Here is a 14,070-nt window from a genome sequence, read left to right as displayed (position 1 = left end):
ATATATAGCTAGATCAATCATATTGATCCCAATTCCATAATAATAATAAATAATAAAGATACTTTCAGTGAATCTACAGATAAACTTCTATGTTATAAAAATAATCTTATTCACCTATCCATCTATAATTTAAAAAAGACTTAATTAGCAGCAATATAATGACTTGTATTCAGATTGTTCCTCTCTACATACTAAGTCCTAGGGATACAAATACAAAAAACAAGACAATCCCTGCCCTCAAGGAGCTTACCTGCTCATAGGGGAAGACCACATAGAAAGGGGAGCTGGAAAGAGGAGGAAAGCAGAAAACAGTGGCAGGGAAATTATGTGGAGGCCTGGCTCCAGCCAAGGATTCTACCTGTGTTCCACCTCCAGCCGATGCCCCGCCTCTCAGAGACTCATAGTGGTCCTAGTTTCTAAAGGGAGGGGGATGAGAATAAAGGTCAGAGTGCAGACAGCATGGTTCACAAGGGGAGTCCTCCTAATTCAGAGTGCAGTGTTCTTTTTACTAATCCATACCAAATTGTGATCCATGGGAAAGGACATACATGTCTTTTAGTTTTTTTCCTCTTTTCTCTTTGTTTCAAGCCTTAAAAAATTGGATTAAAAAGAGTAAGGGAAAACTGATGCGCACCCCTCATGCTTCTTTGAAACCCATGCACCTTCAAGAGATCATTCCAATGGAGGTTTCTCCTTACACATTGAGTGGACCCCTGTGGTAACTTTAGGGGATGACATGGGGGAGAATTGTATAGAAGGGACAGGCAAGATGGATTGCTATCTGAGTCACTGGAAGGACTACTCATTCACTGAGGTCAGATCCCAAAGTATCAAAATGCCAAAGTTAATTCTGTTTTAATTAGTAATGATAATAATAATCTATTAAGTATTTGTTGTCATTGAGTCATTTCAGTCACGTCCGACTCTTTGTGACCCCATTTGGGGTTTTTTTTGGCAAAGATTTTGGAGTGGTTTGCCATTTCCTTCTCCAACTTATTTGGCAGATGAGGAAACTGAGACAAACAGGGTGAAGTGACTTGCCCATTTGAACTTGGGAAGATGAGTCTTCCTGCCTCCAGGCCCAGCACTCTGCCCACTGTGCCACCTAGCTGCCCCTATAATAAGCATGTTTATTAATTATAATAAATTTGTTTTAATTTCTTAACACTAGTACAACATAGTTGCACTAAATTTATTATGATTAATAAAACATGTATTACAATACTACCTGCTGATGCTAGCTGACATTTACGTAATGCCTGATATTTGTCAGGCATTGTGCTAAGCACTCTACAAATGTTACTTCATTTGATCCTCACAACAACTCTGAGAAGGAAGTCATCCCCATGTTACAGTTGAGAAAACCAAAACAAATGGAAGTTAAATGACTTACCCAAGGTTGCACAAAGCTAGTAAGGTGTCTGAGGCTGGATTTGAACTCAGGTCTTTACATTGACTCCAGGCCTAGTGCTCTATCCACTGAACCACCTAGCTGCCTGTATTTCTAGCTAATTGTAGTTATTTTCATAACACATTAATATTTACAAAGCTCTTTCCCCTAAACATGCCTATGAAGTAGCTAGTAACATTTTTCCATTTTAGAGATTAGTAGGGAATGAAGTAAGTGATTTTCCCATGGACGCAGCTAGTAAAGAGTCAGGATTTCAATCCAGTTCTCCCTTGACTCCAGGCCTTCTTACCTTTATTCCATTAGAGTATTTCCATCAGTTCTTAGTCTGTTTTTTAGTTATAGACTTTCATTTCTTATACACTTAGAATAGCTTGGAACATCATTTTTCAGGAACAATTAAGAGCATTGTCAATATTTTTTGCCCAGCCTGGTATGTTTGAGTTTTGACAACAAAGCTTCTTTATTTTCCATCCTCTTTTGGGTACCAACTACATCACTGTCAACACTGATGTAAGGATTGTACTTACCCCGGCGAAACAAACAGAAGGTCCTGCTTTGCACTGATCAATTTATTTTTAGTAGTGACTGACACCATGTTCTTGAGAAAAGAGAGGGAGCCTTCATGGAATGTTCTGATAGCAAGCAGCCTTTCAGTATCTCATGGGGCAATGGATGTCAGGCTTCTCTCCGACTGTCAGGTTGGATGCCTGGTTTGTTTATTCTCTTTATTTGGAGTTGACGTGAATATATCAGCTCATATACCTTTTAGATTTTTTTTTTTTTATTTTACCATGGCAGTTCATTAAGTCATTGCTTTGGGAAGAATTAATCAATGTGGAGTTGTAGTCTTTGTATTTTATAGGTAATATACTTTACTTTCTTCCTGCTGTAATAAGGATTTTAACAGACTCCTAATATAACCTTTATCACTTTTTATATGGCCAAGGTGTTTGCCTTCTTCAGTTACACTCATTTTGTATCCTATGCACACACATACACACATACATATTCTATATGTGTGTGTGTATATATACATAAATATGTGTGTATGTATATACATATGTATAGATAAATATAGGTATATATATATCTTTTGTGGTCAAATTAAAATCTTCCTTTTGCAGGGTTCAAAAACGTATACAAGGAGCACTGATGATCTCTGTATATATTATTTTCATAACACATAGAATTACATAGTTTTGTAATTGGAAGGGTTCTTAAAGATCATATAACCTAACTCTGTCATTTTGTAGGTGAGGACTGGAGGTGCAGAGAGATGAAATTTTTTGCCCAAGATCTGAAAGGTTAAGTGGCAAAGCAGATAGAACGCTGGGCTTGAAGTCAGGAAGACCTGAGTTCAAATTCAGTCCCAGACGCTAATTGTGTGACTGTGGGCAAGTCACTTAACCTCTTACCTCAATTTTCTCAACTGTAAGATGGGGATAATAGGAGCATCCCCTACCTAGGGTTGCTGTAAGAATCTAATGAGTTAATATTTGTAAAGCACTTAGCACAGTGCCTGACAGATAGTAAGTATTTAATGAGTGTGTGTGTGTGTGTGTCTTTAAGTAATTGGTAGATCTGGGCTTCCCTAGGTCCTCTAGTTCTAAATTAATCAGTCTTTCTGCTCCACCCTGATAACTATACATACATTTTTCATGTGATTTGAAGAAAAGTAGATGTGTCTTAATGTCAAACATTGTAGGCAGGGGGTAAATGCTAACAGTCACAAGAGTAACATGGTCAGGATTAATCTGCTACCCTGTTTGAGAGTGAGACGTATTAATAAGTTGGGTCAGGTAGAAAACCAGACCATGAAATTAAAATTCTACCATAACAAACGAGGGACCTGAATACCTGACTTAAAAAGGCTTCTGCCATGTCCTGAGGGTTAACAAACCCCAGAGCCCCATCAAAACCAAAAATGAACAACAGGAATGGAGAGAAGGGGGAAGAAAAATCCAGAAACTTTAGCTAAAGTATTTTGCTATTTTAGCCACAACTAAAAGAGAGTCAATCAAAATTAATTTTAGAAGCATGAAGGAGATTTTTATTCATTTTATAAAAATTCAATATATAAGTGCCTTTTCAGGAGCACATCTATGATGTAGCCTAAGGTGTTCATGTAATTATCTCTTAGAAAAATAAATTCAGCAACCTGTATGAAGTACATGCCTGTGTCTTAGAATAGTCTGATTTACGTAGACAGAAGGTTTAATAAAAGTAATTAAGAATGTTCTTACAGGGTTGCCTACATTGTGAAGATTAATCACTTAGCAAATCATTCTGAAATGGCTCCTTCATTGAATCTGTACAGGGAGTGCTATGATTTTTTTTTTAATTCACTAGCATTTATGGAGACAGCTAGATGGCTCAAGGGATAGAATGCCAGGCCTAGATACTATAGATACTCACCGTGTGACCTTGGACAAGTCACTTAACCTCTGTTTGTCTTAATTCACTGAAGAAAGAAATGGCAAACCACTCTATTATTTTTGGAGTTGTGATAGGTATTGGATGTGACTGAACAGCTGAACAACAATGGCATTAATGAGAAGTCATTTAATTTAATGAGTTTCACGTTGTCATAGAATCATTTTCAGTTGGGTCCAACTCTCTGTAACCCCATTTGATATTTTCTTGGTAAAGATACTGGGGTGGTTTGCCATTTCCTTCTCTAGTTCATTTTATAGATGAGGAAACTAAGGTAAACGGTTACGTGACTTGCCCAGGGTCACACAGCTAGTAAGTGAGGCCAGATTTGAACTCAGGAAGGTGAGTCCAGGACTGCACCACCTAGCTGCCCATGAGTTTCATATTGCACTAGAATTTAGACCATATTTTGTTGGCAACTGTTTTTATTATACTTTGTGAAATGTGCCCAAATTGTATAGGAGAGATAGCACTAGGAAAAAAGTTTGTCTTGGTTAATAATTCAACACTGAAGGGATCATCACTTTGATTCTCCAGTGTGTCTGTGATTTCATTCATGTGGGCACTCTTTTCACAGGTACAGGTGAAGAAGGTACATTCTCTCCTTCAGCTCTTCTCTATGTACTCCCATTAATCTACCCACTTTACCAAAGGCTTTTTCCCAGTTGCTGTGCCCTGGCCATGCCTGACTCATGTCCATGGCCTGCCCACTTTCTTTTCTGGTCCTGCCTCACTTGGGTGCTATCTTTTATGCCACATTTCTCTATGACTAACCATCAAGGATATCAGTGTCTCCCCAGTTGTCCAGGTCTGCCAACTCACGGCCATCCTCAGCTGCTCACTGTCACCCCCCGCCCCCCCATATCCAAGCCTTGTCATGCCTCTCTTCAAGCAAGTCTGATAGGTGACCAGATCTGCCCACTCACACGGCCTCCACCCCAACCCAGGCCCTCATCACCTTTCCCCTGCACTGCTGCCGTCTGATTGTTTTTCCTGGCCGAAGTCTCTCCCTACTGTACTGCATCTTCCATTCAAGAGCCAAGGTCATGTTAGGTCTGACCAGGCCACCTCCCTGCCCAGTGAGTTCTAGTGACTCCTAATTGCCTTTAGGATCAAATATAAACTGCTCCACAGCCTTGCCCCTTCTTACCTTTCCATCATCTTGCACTTTCATCTTGCACTCCAGCTGAGCTGGTATCTCTCCCCTCTGTGCCTTTGAACTGGCAATCCTCCATGCATGGAGTATTTTCCTCCCCTCATCTTTTGGTTTCTCTGACTTTCTTCGGCATTTAGCTGACAGCCCATTGGCTAGTGATTTCTCCGTTTACTTTGCTTATGGCTTGCGTGTACCTAGTTATTTTCATGTTGTCTCCTTCATGCAGATGTGATCTCCTTGAGAACAGGGACGGTTTTTGGTTTTCTTTGTATACCTAGCACTTAGCACGGGGTCTGCCTGGCACATAGTCAGTAATTAATAAGTATTATGACAGACTACTCATACCCACCACGTGTCTCTCCATTGTCTCCAACTTTGGGAGTCTATGCTGTTATGTAACTTTCACTTATACAGTGTCAGTGAAAGAATATTTTTCTTACCAACTTGGAACTTTGTTTCAAAAAATAAGCTTGGGGCAGATAATGACACAGTTCAGTCTCCAAAGCTAATATGCAAGCTGTTTTCCTCCTGCTCAACTCTGGACCGAGGTTCATTGTCATCCATAGCATCTGTCTAAGATAAAGGAACTGAAGAAAGGATTTATACATAATGATATGTATTTAATATACTATTGATATATAATGCACGATCATATATGTATATGTGCATGCACATACATACATATACATACACAAATGTATTATCCATTCAACTCCGTATCCCAGTGTGGACAAGTGACATCTTCTGTACATTGGCTTTTTCTTTTGTGGGTAGGTTGAGTGACTGATTCTTATTTAGGATACATGTGCTGATGAATTCCCCCATATTATAGGGGGAAAGGCCTTAATGACAGAAAGATGAACTTCCAGAAGTAACCAAAGTTAGCTCCATCTCCTTGTGAAGATACTCAGACCCTTCAGGGGTCATTCCTAATGTGAAATTTGCTTTATTTTGCAGTTACCTCTGTATTTTGTTTTTGCCAGCAGAATCTCCATAAATCTAGGAAAGTATTTACTATGTATGTAGTTGTTTATTCTACTTTTTGACCTTTTGAGGTCTTAGTTTGGTATTGACTTTAGCATCTTTTCAAATTAAACAGGGCTGTAGAAAACAAGCACAGATTATTATTCTCTTTCATTCTTTTTTGAAGAGGACCGATGACACCACAGGGTGATGTCTTGACTGGAACATGCATTGGATTTAGGTGAAGCAAAGTTGTAAAGTCATTAGCCTCATTTTCTCCTCCAGTGGCAGGACAAAAGTCAAGACTGTTGGTGATGGCCTGGGATGTAGTGGATGACCTTGGTGTCTTTGATATCTGACCAGGTTCTAAGTTCTCCATAGTTCCTCCTTCACCTGCCGTCATGGTTGTTGGAATAAATCATTTCATCTGCTCATGGTGGAAGTCTTGCTTGGGGTAGATATCCTCCTAACTCATCAGTGGGTTTGAGGCCCATTGGTTACTCTCAACCTGGTTTAGCCCATCTACCGACACAGTTTTTTCATCAGGTGATGCAGCTTCTTGGAGCTACAGGTGAGAGTTGGGTGACAGGTGGCTACCGAAGGTGGATAAGAAGCCCTGAAAGGGACTCAGCAGCCCTCACACCAGAAGTGCTAGTCCCCCCTGAACACACCATACACCCCAGGAGCAGATTAAATTCTTTTGAATGATAGAGGTTTTCTTCCTGACTACTTACCGCCTGGGAAGCTTTATCAAGAAGTGAGTTTAATGTAATCGAACACTTGGACTGCTTCCAAAGTAGAGACAGGGGTGGAAGCTAGACTTGTGGTTTCACTGATGTGAGGAATACTTGGATGAAGGAACTCTCTCTACTAGTACAGATCGGTACCTTTCCTGCAACTCAGGGTCATAAGAGCAGAGGTTCTGAACATTTTTTTGGGTGGGGATGGTCATGGATCCCTTTGGCAGCATAGTAGAACCTTTTCCAGAATAATGTTTTTAAGTGTATGAAATATATAAGAATTACAAAGGGAATCAATTGAAATAAAAATCAGGTTTATGGATCCCAGGGTAAGAATTCCTGTCTTAAAGACTTGCCTAGAAGTTAAGTGACTTGCCCAAGATCATACAGCCAGTTTGTATTAGGGACAGAAATTGAACTCAGGTCTTCCTAGCTCCAAGCCCAGCTGTATTCACTCCTGAAGTGGAATGAGTGCTGAGTGTAGAGTCACAGGACCTGGGTTAAAATCCTGACTGCTGTTTACAGTCTGTGTGGCCTTGTGCAAGTCCTGTATTGGTGTCAGTTTCCTTATCTGTTAAAATGATGGGGTTTGACTGAATGCCCTTTCAGATGACTTCCAGCTACGGAGGCCTTCTAGATCCATGACTGAAACCAGAGAATTGAACAAAAGGGAAGAATTAGAAAATAGGAAATGAAACCAAACTGGCCTCATTTATGGCGGTTCATATTAAAGGCTTGGATGTTTCCTCAGTTATGAACCTGAAGATATCAGTGCCGACCACCCTGGCAGCATGGTGGAAAGAGCTGGGCTGGGGGTTCAGATAAGTGGGCCACACCTTAGTTCTGAAGCAACCAACCAAGTCTGTCACCTCAGGAAGTTCATTTAAATGTTCTGAACATCGGAGTCCTCATCTGCAAAATTAGGGAGATAGACCAGAACCTCTCTTAAATCCAGGAGGGAAGGAAAGGAAGGGATTTTTTGAGTGCCTGCTGTGTGCCAGACATGGTGCTAAGCTCATTACAAAACATCATCTCATTTGATTCCCACAAGTGCCCTGGGAGGTAGTGCTATTATTTTCTCTGTTTTACAGTTGAGGAAACTGAGGTAGACAGGGTCACATAGCTAAGTGAGTATCTGAGACCAGTTTTGAATTCAGGTCATCCTAACTACAGACTTAGTGCTCTATCCCATGAACCATCTCACTACCTGTTATTAACATATATACATATGTGGATACACACACATACATGTACCCTATCCTCCACAAGATTGTAAGCTCTCAGAAAGCAAGGATCGTGTCCTTTGTAGCCCCAGCATTTAGCACAAAGCTTTGCATATAGTGTAAGCTCAGTAAATCATGGGAGTGTAAATTTAGTTCTGGAAATAACCTCAAGGTCATCTTGTGCAGCTCCCTCATTTTAAAGTTGAGGAATCTTAGACCCAAGTAAGTTAAGTGACTTACCCAAGGTAAACCCAATGAAATCCACAGTTTTATCCCTGAACCATGTTTAAACCAATACCTTTTAAGTCTTCTCTCCTGGATCCTTCACAGAGCTACTAAAAAGAAAGAATTATCTTGAATTTTTGCTGTTTCATCATAGTATGGCAGAAAGAGTCCTGGATTTGAAGTCAGAGAACTTGGGTTCAAATCCCAGCTCTGCCCATTTTGACTTGGGTGACCTTGGGCCAGATTACTTAATGCCTGGATGTTAGCTCTTCTCTAAAAGGTAGAGGGTGGATTAGGTAACCATTAAGGGACCTTCCAGGTCTAAATCTTTAATCCTGTAGTCCTTGCTCACCCTCTGGTGGAGACGCTAATGAACAGAGAGGAGGGAATTAGCTGGGATAAAAAGAGGAACTGGGGGACCATGGCAAAGCCGGAGAGCTAATCTCTGAATTATCAAGATTTAATTCCACTTTGAAACTGGGGAAGACATCATTAATCTCATAGAGTATAATTGTGATCGAAGACAGGACTGTTAAGGAGAGGCCCCAGTAAGATTTTCTTGTCATAGGATGATGAATTTTGAGCTGGAAAGGGCTCTTACAGGTCACCTGGTCTAAGACTGTCATTTTACAGGTGGAACCTGTATTTACCCAGAAATGGTAAATGACTTGACTAAAGTCATATAGGTTCTAAGTGACCAAACCAAGATCAGCTCCAGGGTCATCTTGACTCCACCTCTAGAGTTTAGAGCTCTTGTCTGTACTATGTGGCCACTCTGAATTGTTCTAGGGAAATATTGAACCCAGCAGGTACACGCTTCCTTTGTTTTGATACCTTCCCTTATTTTTGTGTTAAGTCCTCCTTTCCAGATCTCCAAACTATTTAAATAATTATCTCTGTAACAGTCTCTTTAATTATAAAGTATGTTTTAATTATCTGGCCCCAGGATTTATGTTAACAATTAGTGAGTTCTAATTATGGTTCTTGCGTTGATTTTTTTTTTAATGTAATCCTTTAAGCTTTTACAACGCAATAGTAAAATGAAGCTGAAGCAGTGTCTATCTGTCTCACAGATTTGCTCTGACACCTTACCCTGTACTGGTAAGGTACTTAAAAGAACAGTGAATGAATCAATCAGAAAAGTTATATAATTTTATATTATCGTTCCAGTTTTCATAAATAGCATCTTTGTGTGTTTAAAGTGCAAAGGAGACTCTGGAGATGCTACGCTCAGGCCAAGCTTGTACAGTCTCCAGGTGATGTTGGATTAACTTCCTTCTTTGACTTGTGCTGTGATGTTATTTTGGCTTGGGAAGGAGCTGTTGGCACCAGTGAAAGGATCCTCAGAGTAATTTATGGCAGTGAAAAACCAGAGAGCTAATTGTATGGAAAGGTTTTATAAATCAGCAGTCTGTGCAGTACAAGAATTAATTGGAGAGTTGGCGGTTGTAATTAAGATTGTTTGGGACTGATTTAAGGTTCTATACAGGTCATCTGCCTTCACAATGAAACCCGAGGCACTATTCTCATTCTTTTGTTATGCTAGAATTTGGTTGTCCCAAATATTGCTTTGACTAGGTCATTGCCTAAGGCTTAGCAATCTATGTTTACATATACATACCTTCATAAAGCTTCTTTGTAAGAATTGTACTTGTTTTAAATGGGTTTGACCATGCCTAAGTTCCAAGCTGCTATGTTTTCAATACTCCATGCTGAAATGCTTTATAATATGATTTTAAAACAAAGCCTATTGGGGCAAACTCAGAATTTTTCTTAAATTCTTTACTTCTGTTCTTTAAGAATTTGTGGTTTCATTGGTATCACTGTTTCCCAAACCAATTAATAAATGGCCTAATGAGTTGCTAGGGCCAAAAAAACCCAAAAAAGATGATTCCCTAGTGACCAACCTTCTGAGGATGGGACCCTCTGCACTTGACTCCTCTCCAAGTTACGTAGATGTCCTCCTGTTAAGCCTTCCTGGCCCCCGTAGTTGTTAGTACTCTTACTCCTCTATTTGATTTTACTCGGACGTGTGCTTGTTTTTACCCCTCCTATAGTTCTTCACAAAGCGGCCCCTTCCTACATTTCCATCCTGCTTTTATGTTATTCCCCTTTATGTTCTCTGTGGTCCAGTCCTACTGATCTCTTGTTATTCCTCTCATGATGTGCTCTACTTTCCATCGCCATACTTTTGTATTGGCCGTGCACTTTGCCTGAAATGCTCTCCTTCCCAGCCTCTGCCTCCAGGAGTCCCTTGTTTCCTTGGAGACTCTGCTAAAGTGACATCTATTTGGGGAAGCCTTTCCTGGTGCCTTCAGCTTGCATTTGATTTGTATATGCCTTAAAGATGCCTGTATTTGTTGGTGTTGTGTCCCCAGTTAGAATGTAAGCTCCCTGAAGGTAGGGTCTGTTGCATTTTTGTGTTTGTGTCCCCAGTGCACAATGTCTAGCACAGAGTAGGCACTACATAAATGTTTGATGATGGATTGAGGGCCGGAACTGTGTAGTTCTTTTGACTTGGTGTCCCTCCCATATACATGATGTACCTTGTATACAAGGACCTTGTACCTTATACATAATACATCCTTGTAGAATTAAATTGCAAGGATCTGTTCTGCATTTTAGAGGAAAGTCCAGGTTATTCTTAGGATATCTCCTTTTGTCACCAAAGAAGTCTTTCCTTTTCCTTTTGTCCTCATGTCCTAGGGTTGACATGAGGGTGAAGAGTAGACCTGTGCCTTGTGGAAAGGAGAATGGTGAGGATACTTAAGGTGGAGAGAGCTGAAATCTTGTGAATCAAACCAGTCAAGTAGTGGGGAGTAGGAGGGAGGGAGGGGAAAAGTGGAGTTCCAACTTCCTAGTGAGGAATGGTGCCCACTTAAGCTGGCAGTTAGGGGCAGTTAACAGAAAGAACTCTCTTGGTTTTGGAGATCTTGATTCTAGAGATTAAACGTGAGAGCTTCTAACTCAAGCCAGAGTTCAAAGGGTAACCAAATCTCAGAGGCCAGGCAGAATTCAGGAGCGGTGTTCTTATCAATCCAAGAAACTGGGGAAGTTGAGCCTAGGGCAAGTCCACGAGTGAACACATTCCACAAAGGGGAATGGGGTCCTAGGTGTCAGCCCAACAATTCTTACACCTGAGATCAAAGCTTGTTTGTTTGTTTTAGAATGTCAATTCATTGAGAGGAGGGTTGTTTCGTTTTTGTTTTTGTATTGTCAGTGCCTAGCATCTGTGCCCGGCACACAGTAGGCACTTAATACTTTTTTGATTGATTGGTTAAATAGGGATGACATGCTAGACCTTCCTCCTCATTCTGCCAAGGGACCATTGCCAGGGGGAGCTACTGCAGGGTGGTCTGTCATTTTTTTCCCCCCTTTCCATTGTTCTCTGCCACTACCAGACCTGTCACCATATCCTGGCACTGGTGAGAGAGAGAAGAATCAAGGATCTGCTTTGGGAAGTGTTCATGCCTGGGACTCAGGAAGCAGCTGTGTGTATGGATAGTGGCACCAGGAAAGGAGAACAAGGGAGGAAAACCAAACCCTAGGAGTAGCAACTGGGGGAAGAGGAGAATTCCTAAAGCCCCTTGACCAGCGAGGGCCATGCATGAGGAGGAAATGGGGAGGGACTTCCTAAGCAATGATAACCACTGTGGAATGTTTATTTTTTCCCTTCTAGATCAATGAACTGAGCCACGTCCAAATCCCTGTAATGCTCATGCCAGATGATTTCAAAGCATATTCCAAGATAAAGGTGGACAATCACCTTTTTAACAAGTAAGTTCAATCGCCACCTTTCTCTTGTTCCAGTAGAGTTCCTGGGAGTTCAGTTTTTATGAAGTTTTAAAAACTCCATTATTTTTCAATGGGTAGGAGTAAAGTTTTGCTGATTAAGTTAATCCTGTGATAAACACAACCATCTGTTCTGTTCAAAAAAGTAACAGCAGGGCCCACTGGGTAGTATCCTTTTGCCATATGGCATATTGTTCTCTGTGAATATCTTACATGTTAAAAGTGAAATTCTCATTATAATGGGAATTTTTTAAAAGATGCAAATTATTTGGATTTTGGAAGAAATATAAACTTAAATTCTACAATGTGCGTCCTCAAAAAGGGATTCATTTTGGACAAATTCAAGAGGATTTATTTTGCTGATGAATAAAGGATGACATGCGCTTTTGTAAAACTTAATAGGAGGCCATATAAAGCGCTGAAAATATTACTCCTGTCTATGTGAATTTAAATGAAAGAATTTCTAAATAAAACCATTGTTCTCAGTGAAACAGGTGAGTCAGTCCTTATCATAATATAGTTGGGAGTCTGGGCTTTCAAGAGTTAGAAGGGTGAAAGAAAATCTTAGTTCGCTGTTTTGTTATCTGAATTGAATTTGGAAAGTAGTAAAAAAAAAAAAAGCATATTTAGTATTTGAAGCTAGTGTGGGAATATAGTCTTATTGGTTTTTTTGGAGGGCTATAATTCAGTCCTACCACTTGTGAGTAACTGAAAGTGGCCTGGGAATGTCCTTCACACCTTCCTTTCCTGCTGTCCTCTACTTTTCTTCTCCTTTGTTTTCTTCCTCTTTTCGTCTCACTTCTTCCTTCCCCTTCACCTCTTCTTTCCCTCCTACTCATGACTTCTCTACTTTCTAAAGCACAAACCCGAAAACTGCTGGATGGGTATGGTAGAGATAAGGAAGATCTACTGTCAGAGTGATGGAGGAAAACTATTACCGCTTGTCTCTAATCACTGCAGTAAAACATACACGAGAACAGTCCGTCAGGATATCTTAGTATGACTAGGGGAGCCAGTGTTCGGAAGAGCATTGGGGTTACAGCTCAGACCTAAGTTTGAATCCCAGCTCTGGTGCTCAGGGCTTGTATCTTCTTTGGGTAAATTATCCCGCCTCTCAGAGCCCCAGTTTCTTTAACCATAAAATGAAGCTAATGATGCCTCTAGTGCCCATCTCATAAAGCTTATGGAACTATCAAGTGGGATGAATGTGTTTGTGAAATGCCTTACAGACTTTAAAAAACTACATAAACATTAGCTGTTGTATGTGCCTTTACATCTCATTTTGTGCTATTAAAATTTCAGAGAGAACATGCCGAGTCATTTCAAATTTAAGGAATATTGCCCGATGGTTTTCCGTAACCTGAGAGAAAGGTTTGGGATTGATGATCAGGATTTTCAGGTGAGTGGTAGCACTTTCAACCTTTACTTGGAATGGTTATTCTCAAGTCCCCTGGAGCCCTGAGGAGGAAGGAAAAGGTCCTATTTTAAGACGTTTATAGTTTAGCTCTGGTTCACACCCAGTTGTTTGCTGTTAACTATAAAGAAAGATCTAGCATATACCAGAGATCCAGGCCCATTTGTTTAAATGATTTAATTTGAAGGAGGTGAAGCTGCCACAGCAAAAACATTGTGTTTTTAGGTACCAGACACACCTGGAAATTGTGGTCTAGCGTGATGTCAAACTCGGATAGAAACTAGACTGTATGGTTCCCTGTGGGTCACATGTTGCTTTTAAAACTGAGAACATTAACATCATCTGTATTCTACTGTATTTTTATGTATTTTACTAAGTATTCCCAAATTACTTTTTGTCTGGTTCAGGACACAATCAAGTGGGCTTTGGGTTTGACAGTTCTGGTCCAGCACACTAGCTGTGGACTCAGTCACAAAACCAGGTTCCATCGGTACCTTAATGTTCTTATCTGTAAAGTGGGTTAGATTGGCTGGCCTTCCAGGTCTGTTCCAGTTCTAGATGGGATCCTGTAATTCTGTGTTTATAAAATGGCAATAAAAACACCATCTCATTAGGTTATTTTGAGAAAATCAGTTTGTAACCTGTAAAGCCCCATATGAGAAGCCTTGTGGAATAGTGGGTAGAGAGCTGTCTTTAAAGTCAAGAAGACTTGA

General features: G+C 40.4%; 1 protein-coding gene across 2 annotated transcripts in view; it reads left to right on the top strand.

Moving 5' to 3' along the window:
• The window catches only part of PIP4K2A (phosphatidylinositol-5-phosphate 4-kinase type 2 alpha), a 212,579-nt gene that overhangs the window by 98,809 nt on the left and 99,700 nt on the right, over positions 1–14,070 (top strand). For both annotated transcript variants that reach the window (XM_069086294.1, XM_069086295.1), the window contains 2 exons: positions 11,831–11,928; positions 13,246–13,342. In XM_069086294.1, coding sequence (XP_068942395.1) covers positions 11,831–11,928; positions 13,246–13,342 — 195 coding nt within the window. The remainder of the gene's footprint in view (positions 1–11,830; positions 11,929–13,245; positions 13,343–14,070) is intronic.

The sequence above is a fragment of the Petaurus breviceps genome, unplaced genomic scaffold (assembly GCF_028583685.1).
Source record: "Petaurus breviceps papuanus isolate PSGF00001 unplaced genomic scaffold, PetGlider_PUasm1.0 178, whole genome shotgun sequence".
Classification (NCBI taxonomy): Eukaryota; Metazoa; Chordata; class Mammalia; order Diprotodontia; family Petauridae; genus Petaurus; species Petaurus breviceps.
This window is presented reverse-complemented; position numbering and strand designations above follow the sequence as displayed.